The following is a 16,386-nucleotide window of genomic DNA, read 5'->3' as shown; positions in this document are numbered from 1 at the left end:
AGAAGTAAATTCCAGACCCTATCATTATGGCTACTCACAGGTTATCTTGTAGTTAAATTTGAATCCGAGGTCTGTTGTGTGTGCATTTGAGTAGAAGTTGAGCAGCACTGGACCTAGGATGGTGACAGGTGACAGGATCTCATTGCCACACACGGTGGCAAAAGGCGTAGAAGACAAGTTGGAACCCCTGATAATGTGAACACCATCATTGGCACAGCTTCCAGTTATAGCTGAGCGAGCTGTATGGAGTATAGAACAACCAGAATTAAAATCAGAAGCAACACAAGAGATCAGTGCTATAAACATTCAGACAAAAATGTAATGAAGATTCATGTAATATATGTAGAAATTAAAATGAGAGTCAAGGGCTCTTTTTGTAAGTCCCTATTTAACTCAGCATCCTGTTGAAACAATGTTGACCCTAGTTAAAACAAACATAGGTCTGAGGAAACAGGTAGAACTTCACAATAGATAAATCCCACTTTCAAATAATCCGGAATTTCCTTCCTTTAATATAGTGATTATACACTGAGGACAGTTTTGTCTGCTAGGAACATTTGGCGATATGTGAAGACAGGATTTTGCTGTAATGTTGGGATGTGCTAATGGCATGGAATGGGGAAAGGTGGGGTGCTGTTAAATATGCTCCTGTGCTCAGGGTAACCCCTAAGCACCCTCTTCTTCCCACCACAACAAAAATCACCAAGCCCCAAATGTCAACAGCACTGCTTTTGCAAAACCCTGCTTTAACTTAATGCCTATATACAGATAAGGGACTCCTTCCATGGAAAGAGAATGAGAAATTCCTCAATGTTTACTGAACATTTTAATTTTTGTTGTTAAGGTTTTTATTTATTTATTCATGAGAGACACAGAGAGAGAAGCAGAGACATAGGCAGAGGAAGAAGCAGGCTCCTGCAGGAAGCCTGATGTGGGACTCGATCCCAGGACCATGACCTGAGCCAAAGGCAGATGCTCAACCACTGAGCCACCCAGGTGTCCCACTGAACAACATTTTTAAATGTTCACAGGAACAGCATTAGCTTGAGTTTAGTGACTGTTAAATATACATCATTGTTTTGTATTCTAATTATATATGTACAGAAGTATATACTCCAACTCATTCCAAAGAGAAATAGAAAACACGATAAATAAAAAATTTAAAAGATTTATAACTGTACCTTATGCAGTCATTTTTAGAGGTTAATTATACTGTGAAAATATTAATTGGGGTCACACTGTGCATGATCTTTTGTTACTTAATTTTTTATTACTATAAAATAACATAACCATGTATTTTATGTGATTAAATATTCTTTTAAAACATTGAATTAATGCATACATAAAATTCTAACATATAAAGGCCCAATATTTAGTTCAATTAATCCCCTATTGCTTGCTAACTCTATCTTTGCCACCTTATATTTTTTAAAGATTTTATTTATTCATTCATGATAGACATAGAGAGAGAGAGAAAGCCAGAGACACAGGCTGAGGGAGAAGCAGGATCCATGCAGGGAACCCGACGTGGAACTCGATCCCGGGACCCCAGGATCACACCCTGGGCTGAAGGTGGCACTAAACCACTGAGCCACCCAGGCTGCCCCTTTGCCACCTTATTTTGATTAAAAATACTGTTGAAACAAACATTCTTTTACATAGGTATTTGGTATCTGACATTTCCCCCAATTCTACATTTTCATCCCTCTGGAGACAAACCTTGCCTCATTAACAATCATTCTCCAGTAGCCCTCCCTCTTTACTGCTCTCCCAGCCCTGGGCAACCACTAACCTATTTTCAGTCTTTATGAATTTAACCATTCTGGGCGTCCCACATAAACAGAATCATATGATATGCAGTCTTTTGTGACTGGCTCTTATACTTTTTTTTTTTTTTTTTTGACTGGCTCTTATACTTAACATGATGTTTTTGAGGTTCCTCCATGTTCAGCATGAGTCTGTATTTCATTCCTTCCAAGGCTGAACAGCATTCCATTGTATGGATAGACCACAGTTTGTTTATTCATTCAGCAGTTAATGGACATTTGTTTGTTTCTACCTTTTGGTTATTATGAATAATGCTGTGGTGTTTGGGGACAAGGTTTTGTGGGGATGTATGCCTTCAATTCTCTTGGGTATCTAAGTAGGCATGGAACTGATGACTGATATGGTAATTTTATGCTTAACATATTGAGGACCTATCTGACTGTTTTCCAAAGAGACTGCATCATTTTACCACCCCACCAGCACCACAATGAGAGTTCCGATTTTCCACATCCTTACCAACACTTGTTATTGTCTATCTGTCTGTCTTTAGCTATCTTAATGGGAATGAAATGATAGCTCATGATGGTCTTAATTTTTGTTTCGCTCTAATGATGCTAAGCATCTTTTCATGTGTTTCTTGGCCATTTACATATCCTCTTTGAAGAAATGTTTATTCAGATCTTTTGCCATTTTAAAATTAGGTTATATATCTTTTATTGTTGAGTTTGTAAGAGTTCTTTTATATTCCGGACACTATCATGGGCATAAATTTCTATTTCTCTTGGGTAAATATCTAAGAGTAGAATTGTTGGTTGGAAATTATAACTCTATGGATTACCATAATCATAATCATCGTTATTATTTTTTATAGGACCCCACTATCCTGAGCACTATTGATAGACTGATTGATTACTTTATGATAGGACATCAGACCCAATCTAGAAAAATCAGATGTGTTCAAACTATAACTGAGAAAGGAGTCAATACAAGAAGCCAGAGATGTTCAACTTGGAAAACAGCAGCTGTCCCCTGAAATGTAAAGGAATCCACACGGTAGTAAGAGAAAATGAAGTTGTCATGCAGAAAGCAATAAAAAGAGAAGGGGGAAGGAAAGAGAACATTCTGAAGGATTCTTGTTCCTGCTTCCACTTGTTCTGGAAGCCCATGACTCCCCTCTTATTTTCAAATCTTCCATTGATGAGATAAGATAACCCAGTATTTTCTTATAAAGTCTACTTTATATCAAAGCGAACCTGAAGATAATCTATCACTTTTAACTGAAAGAATCTTGTTGAATACATTTTCTTTCCTTATATATCTGTACATTAAAAATTCCCTTCTCTTTTTTGAATGTATTATCTAAAGAAAATTGATCTTAGGAAGGCTTTCGGCTCCTTAGCTAGGTTTCTATACAAAATAAATCTTAATCAATCTTAAGTATCAAGATATATTTATGAAATAATCTCAAGGAATTTCTTCATTTTGAAAATCCTGGAATAGAAATGCTTCTAACTGGGCATAAATCTCCAAGCTACAAATGTGAAAGACTTAACTTCGATGACCATATCATACAAGAAGTAATATGTTATTGGACAAATAGTATAAAAAAGAAATACATTAAACTCAGATTCATGGTTTGAATTCTGCCAAATTATGTACCTTAATTATAACCTCTGAACTTGTCTTCTAGACACCAAATTTTTCCTGGAATTTTAAAAATTCAGAGTAGGTGAGTTTGAGAATCAAAAAATACTATGCCTTAATTATAAAAATATCATTAGCTAGTAACAATACAAAACGTTCTAGCAGCAAAATCACAGAAGAATGGAAATATTCCTGATGCTAGATTAAAAACTTGGTTGCACTTTGATCAAATGGCTTGCTATGCAGATATTCATTAAGTATTAGAGAGTTTTTAAGTTGTTCACCTAATGATATAGACTATCACAGTGGTGGTTGTCTTAGGAAATTATGGAAAGGTTGTGAAACATAAGGTAAAGTGTGTCATATACTTGATCATATTTCCAAAATATCAATTAAAAGAACTAGTTCAGTTCTAGAAAGTTCATGAGATAGTAGTATATCTATATAAGCAAAATTCTGTATCTTACCAAGATACAGAAGGCAAAACTTTTAAGTGTTTATAAAAGATCTGTATTCAACAATAAGAAAGTTGATGCGGGGAGAGGCAGAGGAAGTTGAGAAGAGGTTTTATAATTTTTATTTTTGTAGATGGCAAGAGAGTATCAAATAACTACACCATTCAAAATGATCTGCTCATTCGCACAGCCTAACTCAATAAATTGTGAAAGTAATGATGTTTGGCAAGTTGTTTAAATGATTAAGACATTCTTAAATCCTTTCCAATAGTGATTTCTTTAAGATAGAATGTCCTTCCAAATTTTATCCATAAAAATTCAGACATTACATAATATCAGAATTTTAGAGACTACCTGAAGTCTAAGAATATATCAAGCTTTTGCATAAACAAGGTACTGTACACGAAAATGAAATATAACTATGTCAGTAGGCATGAAGTAATTCACACATATACATGTTTTTCTCAAGCTCTACTTATCATATCATTGCATTAGATTAAACAGATCAGCCTGATTTTTCAATGACAAGATATTTGGTGGCAAAGACCACTGTCATCAGAAAACAATGATATTAAACACCTTTTCATAATCATTGGGGGGACCAAATGAATACACAGTCAAAATACACACAAAACTCTCAAGTAGAATATAGTTAAATACAACTAGCACGATTGCCCTCTAGAGAGTGAAACAATGAAGTTAAGGTTTGAAAAAGTTCTTCAAGGACCAAGATAAATATAAAAGTTGAATTTATGGCCAACAGGTTACAGTTATTAGACATATGAGAACCTGTCAGGAAGAGAAGTAACCTGAGGTTGAATGATACATTCTCCTTGGACTAGAGCCCATGCCATAAGAAAAGGAACTCCAGTCATTCTTAATTCTATCTTTTGTAAATGATTTGACATATATTTACTACTAAATGTATCTATCTATCTATCTATCTATCTATCTATCTATCTACCTATCTATCATCTATCTATCTATCTATCTATATCTACTAATCTCTGAGGTGTAAAGCCATATCCTCCAGGATTTGTTTTTATGATTATTTTCCATCTTTCTAAAAAAAGACTTTAAGAGATGTTTATTGTTTGAAATGGCTAAGGCTTTTTCCTATGTATTAAAATATAATTTTTATCATATTCTTCTAGGATTTATTACAAAGCAATGTTCAATATTCTGAATTGCATCATGATTCCAAGAACTTGGAGAGAAATGAAAGGAAAGCAAGGATGAATAATTCAGCAAATAACATAAACTTGTGAAATTTAGGCTCAGAAATTTAGGCTTTTTCTCTAGAGCCATAAACAGAGGGGCAGAGGTATCAAACAGGACTAACAGGGGAAAATCATTTGGGTTAGAATATTTTAATACTGTAGAGAAGATAGTCTTTACAGCAAAGCAGCAAAGGGCTCTGGGAGAGGTATGGGAATCAGGGGGTAGCAATGCCTAATTAAGAGTAGTGTGGAGACTGGATTGCTCAATGGAGAAATGAGTGAGTGGGACAGAGAAGCATGGGCCAGTGCAGAACTCAACTCCACAGGATGTGCAGGCCAAAGTTTTATAACACAGGCAAGCAAGGAATCCCAAATAACCCAACTGCTTGGCCAATTTGAATAAACCATCAATAGGAACATTTCAAAAGAAGCATTGCCTGATGCTTTCTAAAATAATAAGTTGTGAAATGTACCTACACTCTGATTTCTTTAGAAACAAGTAAAGCAAGAGAAGAAATGGTAAGTAGTTGGGTAATGCCATTTAAAAAAAACAACAAAACTTAGATTACATGGTGGGGGGAATGTGAACTAAGCTGACAAAAACCTAATTATTGGACTTCTTGGTGGGGAAAAGGGCAAAAGGAAAAATCTAAAGCTAAATTTTCTTTTTCATTTTATTTTATTCTTTCCTTTATTTTTCAAATATTTTATTTAAATTCAATTTGCCAACATATAGTACAGCCTTTTTTTCCATTTTAATTTTACATTGGGTATAGCCTGTAAACTGGGACTTCAAGGAAAATTTTTAAAAAGTTAGGCAAATATTACAAAAAACTTACCATCTGGCTGCTCTGTTAATCTAGCCCTGTTCTTCTGAGGCCATCTCTAGAGGACAGTGAGCGAAAGCATTTGTCCTTCTGTTTCTCTGCACTGTCTGTGCTAAGGTGCTGCTCTACTATTCAATTCTAATCAAGAGATACTTTGGATCTAAGAGAAACAGAGTTTATAATTTGCCTCTGTAGGATCTTTTTAGTTAAGAATTTCTAAACTTTCATTCCCACCAAGGTGAATCAATGTTATTACTGAATTTTAATGACAGAAAAGTCAAGATATAGAAGGCAATCACTTGCCACAGGTTGGGATCTCATCTGCTAAATGCTTTATCTATAAAGTAAAAAAATAAAAATAAATGGCCTATAATCTTCCCAGCAAATTCAAGGCATCTATCTGGGCACATGAATAATGAAAACACAGAAATACACTTTTCCATCCTTCAATATTTGGGAAAATTAAATTAGTATTTATTTAACAACCTCTGATGGCAAAATAAGCACAAATATTGACAGTTTCGCTTATGTTTTGTAGTTAGTTTTTGTCTGTTTCTGGTGTTTCACTTTTGACGAAAAGAAACATTTTAAATTTGTCAATTTTCTATTCTATTTTAGAAATTTTGATGCCACTGTTAAAAATCCCAAAAAGCCATCTCAATCTTGAGATGACATTCAGAAAAAAAAAAAAAAAAAAGTTGCCTTTCCTCAAAGAGAAATTTCTTCCATGGATTTGATTGATATCACTGGAATTTTTATATACTTCATCAGTGACTATATAGAAAAGATGAGAAGTCTGTACTAGTATTGGAATAGGAATGAGAAACTTAAGCCAACATAAAATATCATAACATACTTTTGGAGCAACTTAACTTTAGTGGAATATCAGTCACTGAATCTTTGTAAACTCCCTGTGGTGAAAACACCAGCATGTAGTTGAATAATCAGTATGCTAGTCTGAATAGTAAAACCTTTCCTAACCAGCAGTCGGTGTTTGGGAGACACAACTATGAACAAATATATGTCCCTACTGTATTCTGTAATCTGGGATAGCCCATCTTTTTCTTGTCAGATCTATCTTTCATGCTAATGGCCCCTAAAGAACAGATCTAAAACCCTCATTTCTGCTGAGCTCACCATTGGCTCTGTTGGCACGCTGGGCTCAGAAATGCTTAGACATGCGGACAGTCTTTTAGAAGTAGTTCCTATGGCCTAGAGCAGCTAGAAAGGCCAAAGCTCCTGAAATTTCTAGGAGCAGTTTCAATCTTATTACAATATACTGAACATGAATTCCTCAGGCTCACGTAAGAAGGTGTGGAAGGGGGGACGTCTAGGTGGCTCAATGGATGACTGTCTGCCTTCAGCTCAGGCATGATCCTGGGGTCAGTCCTGGGATGGAGTCCTGTGTCAGGCTCCCCAAAGGGAGTCTGCTTCTCTCTGCCTCTCTCTGTGTGACTCTCATAAATAAATAAATAAAATATTTTTTTTTAAAAAAAGAGTGTGTGTGGAACATTATTTTTACTGTAGCTAATGAATCTCTAGCTTGTTAAAAGCTAGAGTACGTTCATGTACTCAGTGAATGTCGGCATTGATATGATTAGTGGTAAGAATCTAATTATAAGGCAAATTTAATTAATATTGTCTTTTTCTGGGAATCAACAAAATTCAATTAATTTATAGCCAGAAATTACTCACTTAAACATGCCAAGTACCTATAACCCTGAAATGTCACAAGACATTATCAGAAGTCTACCACCTTATTTTAAAAAAGCCAACTCTTCAATTGGGTGAGGATTAGCCAGCAACTTAATCTGGAAAAACCAAGCACCTGTTCCCAGGCAACATACATAAGGATGTGTCTGGAGATCCTGACTGGTGGCAGCAAAAATAACAAAACTGTGTGCACTCTGATGAATTATAGGTTCACAAAACAGGCTTCCACAGCATTATCTTTTATAACTACTATTTTATATTTTAAAAAAGTGATTATGAAGGAGAAAGATTAATTTGCAGAAAGTCACATAACTAGTATGTGGCTGACATGCCATCAAGACCTATCCTAAAATGCTGTGCTCTCTCCCACTACACCCCACACCAAGTGTTCCAGAGTATGCGTACCCCTTAATCCCACTGGTCAACTAAACTCAGGAACTACTGCTTGGAGTCAGTATAGGTTCCTTTGTAATAATACCTACATCACTGGTATTGGCAGTGTTTTTTGTGGCTATGTTATGTAGTATATTTCACCAACATCTCCTTTTTTAGTCTAAATGATATTGGCATATGGCATTCTTGTGTTTAGGTAATTTAATGAGAACAAATGCACACACAAACGCAGAATGGAAGCCATATGGCTTTCTCCTGTTATTTAAGTAACTTTTTTCTGGTTAAAAAGATAATAGAGGAGGTATAAAGAAAATACATATCACCTATAAATCTCTGCACAGTGGTAACAATCCTTAAAGTACAGCTGAATAGCCTTACATATATGTTATTTTTAAATATGGAATTGGGTCATTTTATATAGCCTGTTTTACCTTCCTCTAATACTTTATACATTGTGAATGCATTTTTATATTACTGGCATTTTGTGCTAGCAAATGCTGAAAAGATATATTTTACTTCAAATTCCATTTTTTACAGTGACATACATCAATTCATATTTGGCATTCTAGCAAACACACGTGCCAAAATTTACAACTTGTAGAGATGTAGGAAAAGGAGGTTACAGAAAAAGGATAAACTGAGAGATGCTTTGTATAATTTATCAATGTATGAGTACTGACATGTCATTCTTATTTTTATGAAACATAAATTTCCTGAATGCTGAATACTGTAGGACACTTCGTTAACTGTAACTTTTCACTGGCATGGGAGACTAACCCAAACAGGAAGGAATTCTGATTATGCAGAAGTAGCTTGACAAATTTACACACTAAGTGTAATTTAGAAATGGAAAGTTAATTTGTAAAAAATATTAATATGGCTGAGTGGTTGAAATTACTCATCTTCCTGAAGAGATCTTTTTCCTTAACTGTGTCCCAGCAGCTCCAAAACATCAAGTTGTGTCTATTATGGTGAGAACTAACCCAAATAAACAGGCCTACTGTCCCCTTTGTCAACACTCCATTTCCAGGAGCTAGGGGATGACTCAAAGGGGCACTTGTAGTTACAGAGTTGACAATCCCTATGGGATTGTTGAAGATCAAAGAAAGAAATGAGATGAAAGGAGTTCCATGTAATATTGAATCAAATTAGAGTGCAAACATTTATTAATTATATTCATTTTATTCACTCTTTCAACATCTATTGAACAGCTACTTTGACTCAGCAATATAGATGCTCTTGCTAGTTAGTGTTTGGTGTGTTCGTGCATGTGGGTGTGTGTCTGGACAAGGCACAAGTGAATACATCAAAAACAATTATTAAGATGTAATAATTTTCAGACTTTTTTTCTTTAAACAATTTACATGATGCTTGTGTTCTTAAAGCTCTTACATTACTTTCTCATTTCTGGAGAGAATATATAGAATGAGTTCTTAAAGTATTGGATGGAATTTTAATCAAAATACTCTGACAGTTTTAAATATTTCCTTCAAATGGTGATTTTTACACTACCTCTGCCTCATTTATTAAGAATCAATTGTAGGGATGCCTGGATGGCACAGTTGGTTGAGCATCTAACTCCTGATTTGGGCCCAGGTCATGATCTCAGAGTCACAAGATGGAGCCCACATTGGGCTGTATATATTCAGTCATGGAGTCTGTTGGTGATTCCCTCTCCCCCCCATGCCCATCCTGCTGGTGCTCACTTTCTCTCTCTCTCTAAAATAAATAATTGTTTTTAAAAAAGAATCAATTGTAATTTATATAAGAATAAACTTACCTTCCAAATGGAAAGACTCAAAAGTCAAGAGGACCACGGACAGAGGATCAGCCTCTATGATGTAGGTGCAATTCATGTTGTTGTCATATTGCCTTGGGTAGTTTGGAGAAAGGATGTAACCTGAAGGGTTCGTGAAATTACCTCCACATCCTACGTGAGAGGAAAAAAGGCATCATCAGAACATTTGTTCTCACGTATAGTATCTTCTCCTCAGATTCTCCAGAGACATATTCTCTGAGATACTCCAGATGGAAGAAACAATAACTAAAGGGATAGGGTTCTTTTTTTTAAGGGATGGAGTTCTGATTTTAAAATAAATATATACACAACATGAGAACATTCTATATGTGTTAAAATATGCTGCAGAGTTTTGGGCTAAGTAGTAAGAAATTTTACCACAAATTCATTGCCAATCACTTACTTAATTTGAAGATAATATGAAAGGAAAACTTAGCAAAGACTGAACATGATTCATGTAAACAAAGAGATAAAACAAATGAAGTGATTTTTACTTGATGAGTACCACTTAATGTTTTTTTTTTTTCAAGTAGGTTCTCTGCCCAATGTGGGGTTTGAACTCATGACCCCAAGATCAAGAGTCGTATACTCTACTGACTTTGAGCCAGCCAGGTGCCCGCCACCTAATAGCTTTAAAATATTTTATAGTAATATTAGAAAACTATGTTATTTTCACCAGTATTGTAATCTGGCCATAAAAAAATAAAAAAATAAACAGAAACCGCTTTTAAAAATGTTGACTTTACTAATGCCAACTCTTATCAAATTCTCGCATGAATGATTCCCTGGTGTCAGCAATAAAGAATCATCCTCTTAGTGATGTGGGGAACAAAGGCAAAAGAAATGTAGAAAAAAATTAAACTTCCTTACAACTTGCAAGCCCACTGACAAGTCCTTGAGACAGGCAGTGTCCTTCCTCAAGGAGCTCAGCTGCCTCGATGTGAATACGTTGCTAGAGGCAAAAGGCAACCTTAGCTTGACATTAACTGGAGACGTCCTGTAAGTCTTCTTTAACACAGAAAAATCCCTTTGGAAACTTCCTTTATCTCTACTGCTCCTCTCTGCCCACCCCCTACTTATGTTGGCAATCATCCTCCAAGCATATGGCCCACTGATACACATCTGAAGAGTCTCATGACTAAGGTTTTACTAGACAGTAGTAAATGACCCCTCAAGATCCTAAAAACCTGGTTTCCAAATTCCTTCGAGACTTCTCTTATTCCTAACCCTCTCCCAACCTGAAAGTATATAATCGGTCACTCCTCACAATCCCAGTGAAGCTCTTTCCGCCCATGGGTCCTGTCCCCATGCTTTAATAAAACCAACTTTTTTGCACCAAAGACATCTCCAGAATTCTTTCTTGACCATTTGCCCTAAACCTCAACATTTCACATTATTACCACTAAAATGACATTTGTTTTCCTAGCCACATCGCTCCCCGACCTATCACATATGAAAATCTCAATATCCTTCGACACTTATATCAGAACGCACAGTTCTGAGCACATGCACACACAGGAACCAATCGAGGGAGGGCCTGGAGGTAGGCCCGGGCTGGCCTTTCCTCTCTCCCTTGATACCACCCCATCCTTCACTCATGTCTGAAACACCTAGTTGCTGCATCACTCTAATTCCTCTCATTAGACTTTTTCCTAAACAGCAGTTTGCAAATGAGTAGCGACTCCACTAAATGCAGCCAACAGGCACCCATCATTGCTCCTTGGACTTGAAACTCCCTACATTTCCCACAAATCAGTCTGTAAGCAGTAGTGGGAGAAGAAAGAGAAAATCCTGAAGAAAGTGGGACCCAAAGTTTACTTACTTTGAGAATTATCTGGGTGAGAACAGGCACATGCAAGTCCCCACCCATGGAAACTCAGTTCAGGTGGGCCGAGTGAGGCTGCCAACAGAGCAATCAATGGGTTCTGCAGGCACCAGTGATTTCCATGTGGGGGTCATGTGCTTACCAGGCACACGGATTGTCTACTAATTACCACTCCTGGGGCTTCTGCCTCATTCCTGCCCCTCCTCTGAGTCTTAGGCTTATTTATAGATGTCCACCAGTGGCACTCAGGCCTTCTGTGTCATCTCTCCATTGGCCCACCACTGAATTCGGCTCCACTCTCTTTTTGAAGGAAAGGTGTACTCTCAGGATTAGGCAACCTACCCACACTCTCCCCAGTGGACCCCCAGTTCCAGTTTACCCTGGTGCAGCCCCCTGCTCTTCTGCAAGCCTGCCAGGTGCAGCCCCACCCTCTCAAAGACCTCCCGGGTTGGTTTTTGGTTCTACTTACGGCTCACAAAGGATGCAGAGAAGCCCTGGGCTGGGGTTTCCTGAGACTGGAACACGGCTATGAACACGTTTCTTGGTGTGAGGATGGAGCCAGGAGCCACGTTCCCACAGCCCGTGGCTAACAGGGACTCGGCGACTTCCTCAGTCCCTGCCCACACCTAGCAGAGCCATAAACATAACTTAATGCTTGATGTTTTTCCCTGTCCACAGTTTAGTGTCCTTAGGTGGGAAAATAATAGAACTCAGGTATATGCAGACCTAAACACAATAGTAAATGAAACATGCAAAATTGTAATTTTTTTCTTTGGAGAATAGTGTTTTAAGCTGCTTTTTAACAGCATATCCCATTCTTGACTCTTCCAAGGAGACTGTGTTCAGTTTTGTGTAGCTAGGCAGTGATTTCTAAGAAAAAACAAATATTACTCATTTTTCTTCTTACCTTCTTCTACCTGGCCTAATCCAAGTAAGATTACTAGGTGTCAAGGGGTGCAGAGCAGCAATGTGTGCTACTGTGAGGCGATTGTGACAAATCAACATATTTGTAGAGCATGAGGCAACTGGACAGGAATTCCAAGCATATGTGTCACTAGCATGAATTGGAATAAATCATAGAAGACTTCCTAGGCAGTGTTCAACTTTAAGATTCATTGTGAAGAAAGAATGAGATTCAGCCACTAGGTGCTGTTGACTAAAAACTCGGTTGGCAACTCCCAAGTTAGACCTAGGCTGTCCTTTCATTGGCCCGGCCACTTCAAAAGAAATAAGTTGTATGCCCATTTGAAAAGTAGTTGCCAAGGAATACACTGTGAGCATCAAAATTCTAAGTCAAGCCAATCCTAACCATCCTAATCATCCTAACCGGAGAGAAAAATATTAATCATAGAATCACAAATTTAAATGCAAAGTTCCAGTTATGAAAGGGATGATAACAGGGCTATTGAGAGTATATAACAGGGGGCTGTACCCCTGTAAAGCGGAGGATGTGCCTTCCTAAAGAAGCTCCTGTGGGAAGGGGCGGGGTACTTCAAACTAAGTTGCCAGGGAGTTTGCAGAGTCCCCGCAAGCCACGGGGTTTGTTAGAGATCTGTCTGACCACTGTCCTAAAATGGACAGGGGCCACTGGAAAACTTACTGCTCTAGGACACCTAGTTTTTGGAGATCATTATAACATGGAAAATTGGAGGAAAAGAGAGTATACTGGGAGATAAGCCAGGAGAATTTTGCAGTCGTTCAGACACAACAAGATCACAGAATTTAAAATGTTGAGTCACTCAAGGAAAATATTGATATTAGGTGATTACTGAGGAAAAGAGACCATTCAACATGTTTAGCCAGGGACAACCCACCTAATTGAGTGAGTCTTGACCAGGAGCAATTGTGCCTTCCCCTGGGGACATTTGGCAATGTCTGGAGGCATTTTTGATGGCAATATTTGGTGCAAGGGGTAGCATGCAGTGGGTAGGGGCCAAAGGATCTGTAAACATCCTATAATGCACAGGACAATCCCCATCCTCACCACCAGCTAAGAATTACTTAGTCCAAGAAAGTTAAATGGGTCTGAATAAGTCTTCCCTATTGGACATCTTCTTCACACCAAATTATACAAAATTACTCTTTTGAACAGATCACTTTCAAGAATATTCCCCAAAGAAAGCAATAAAATAACAAGCCATTAAAAACATTTCTGTGGGCAGCTCGGTCCATAGGAAGAGGTATGAAATGGCACTGATTCATGGCACTGATGTACTATTTCTCAGTTCTTTAAAGTTGTATCATTTCCAGTGATTTTCAAACACTGGGTATCCAGCTGTTGGTTATATTACTGGTTAAATCATGTTTGCCATTTATTAGATATAGGAGGGGTCTGTGATGGGACCTGTTGAGAACAAAGGCACAATATTCCACCAAATACCTAAAATCAAAAATGTCTCAGGAAAGAAACACACACTTCCAAATTTCTGTAATATCCTCATTAAGCCCCCCAATCCCACACCTTAACTATATAGGAGAATAGTTTATAGACGTTTTCTACTCACATTTTTTAAAATTATACATATGCCTTGCTGAGAGATAGTTATCTGCACACACTATTTTTACAACCTTACTGAAAAGGCAAAGTGACAGCTAAAACTTTTAATAAAGAATCTCAAGTGCTTTAATTAAGAACTTCAAGAATGATCAAGTGCTTATACTTTCCTGAAGTCATTAATTATGGATCTGACATCCTACCTTTTGGCCCAGGAACAAAAATATTGTAATGAAAATAATGGTAAAGAGTTAGTCAATATTCATGGCTGCCTTGTCAGTCAAGAGCTCATTTCACTGCCTATTTGACCCAGGACACATCAAAACAATATTGGACCTACAGAATGTCATGAAGTTGTCATTAAGTCAAAAACTTTCTGACTTTTCTTAAAGTTTTACATAATTCAGGTTGGCTACACATGATATTTTATCATTCTATTTCTTAAAAAATTATTACTTATTAAGAGATGTACAGATTCACATGCAGTTATAAGGTATAATCTAGAGAAATCCCTTGTACACATTGCCCAGTGTCCCCCAACATTGACATCTTGCAAAATTATAGTATAATAACATAACCAGGGGATCCCTGGGTGGCGCAGCGGTTTGGCGCCTGCCTTTGGCCCAGGGCGTGATCCTGGAGACCCGGGATCGATTCCCACATCAGGCTCCCGGTGCATGGAGCCTGCTTCTCTCTCTGCCTGTGTCTCTGCCTCTCTTTCTCTCTCTGTGACTATCATAAATAAATAAAAAAAAATTAAAAAAAAATAACATAACCAGGAGGTTGACATTGATGCAGTCCAATGATCTTACTCAATTTCTCAGTTTTAGTTGTATTCATGTATGTGTGTGTTCAGTTACGTACCACCACGTTCAAGATGATGAATAGTCCCAGTACCATGAGGGTACCTAGAGTTGCCCTTTTAGGATCATACATAATTCACTCCCACACCCCCATCTTTCTAACCTATGGCTGTCCTCCACTTCTAATGATTGTTATTTCAAAAACATTATGTAAATGCAATAGGAGACTATGTAACCTTTGGGTATTGGATGTTTTCACTTGGCATAATTCCTTGGTGACTTATCTAAATGGTTAGTCTGTCAATGGTTGTTTTTGTTTGTTTGTTTGTTTGTTTCTTTTACTGAGGACTTGTATCCTCTGGTAGGTATGTGGAAAGTTAGCTTAACCATTCACCTGTTGAAGCACATGTGCACCGATTTTAATTAGGGGCTATTAACAGATAAAGCTGCTGTGAACATCTGTATATGGGTTTTTACGTCAACATAATTTTCATTACTCTGGTATAAATGTCTAATAGGGCAATTGCCGGATCTTATGGCAAGTGCATATTTAGTTTTATAAGAAACTGCTCAACCATTTTAGAGTGTCTATACCATTTTACATCCCCACTAGCGATGAATAAGTGATACAGCTTCTCCACAACCCTGCCAGAATTTGGTGTTGTCATCATTCTTTATTTTAGGCATTCTGATAGGTGTGTAGTAATCTCTCATTGTGCTTTTAATTCTCATTTTCCTAATGGCTAGTGACGTTGAACATATTTCTATTGCCTATTTACCATCCATAAACCCTCTTTGGTGAAATATCTAATCAAATCTTTTCCCCATATTCTAGTTGGATTCTTTGTATTTTTGCTGCTGGGCTTAACTGTTCTGTATATATTCTAGATCATAGCCTATTGTCAGATAGGTGATTTATAAATCTTTTCTCCCAGTCTGTGGCTTGTCTTTCCATTCTCTTCACAGAGGCTTTCACAGAACACAACATTTTAAATTTTGGTGAGGTAAGATTTATGTTTTTCTTTTCATGGATAGTTTTTAGGTGTTTAGTCTGAGAAACATTCATCTACCTCTAGGTTTTGACAAATTTCTGCTATTTTTTCCCCTAAAAGCATATAGCTGTACATCTTGCATTTTAGGGTGTTTCTATTTTGAATTAATTTTTGTACAAAGTGTGAGGTTAAAGGTTGCTTGCTGGACCTGGTCCCTCTTGCTATCTCTGCTCACCCTCTTCAATGTCTCTTGGCAGAATCAGGAAGCTCAGGCCTGGTAGGGGAAGAGTGCTTACCAGGCCACTTAGTTTGGGCAGGGCTCCAAATGGATCTCACCTGCCAGTTGTATGAGGTATGAAATGTCAGAGGGATTCCCACTCAATCAAGAGGAGAAATGGACCTAAATAACTTTTCAGATCCCATTTGTACAACTGACGAACTTGCAAGGCTTTACA

General features: G+C 37.3%; 1 protein-coding gene across 1 annotated transcript in view; it reads right to left on the bottom strand.

Moving 5' to 3' along the window:
* The window catches only part of CUBN (cubilin), a 265,984-nt gene that overhangs the window by 48,315 nt on the left and 201,283 nt on the right, over nucleotides 1-16,386 (bottom strand). Inside the window, exons 55-57 of the mRNA XM_072825664.1 lie at nucleotides 12,112-12,268; nucleotides 9,800-9,949; nucleotides 39-239 (exon numbers count right to left, since the gene is read on the bottom strand). Of these exons, the coding sequence (XP_072681765.1) occupies nucleotides 39-239; nucleotides 9,800-9,949; nucleotides 12,112-12,268 (508 nt within the window). The remainder of the gene's footprint in view (nucleotides 1-38; nucleotides 240-9,799; nucleotides 9,950-12,111; nucleotides 12,269-16,386) is intronic.

The sequence above is a fragment of the Canis lupus genome, chromosome 5, assembly GCF_048164855.1.
Source record: "Canis lupus baileyi chromosome 5, mCanLup2.hap1, whole genome shotgun sequence".
Lineage (NCBI taxonomy): Eukaryota > Metazoa > Chordata > Mammalia > Carnivora > Canidae > Canis > Canis lupus.
This window is presented reverse-complemented; position numbering and strand designations above follow the sequence as displayed.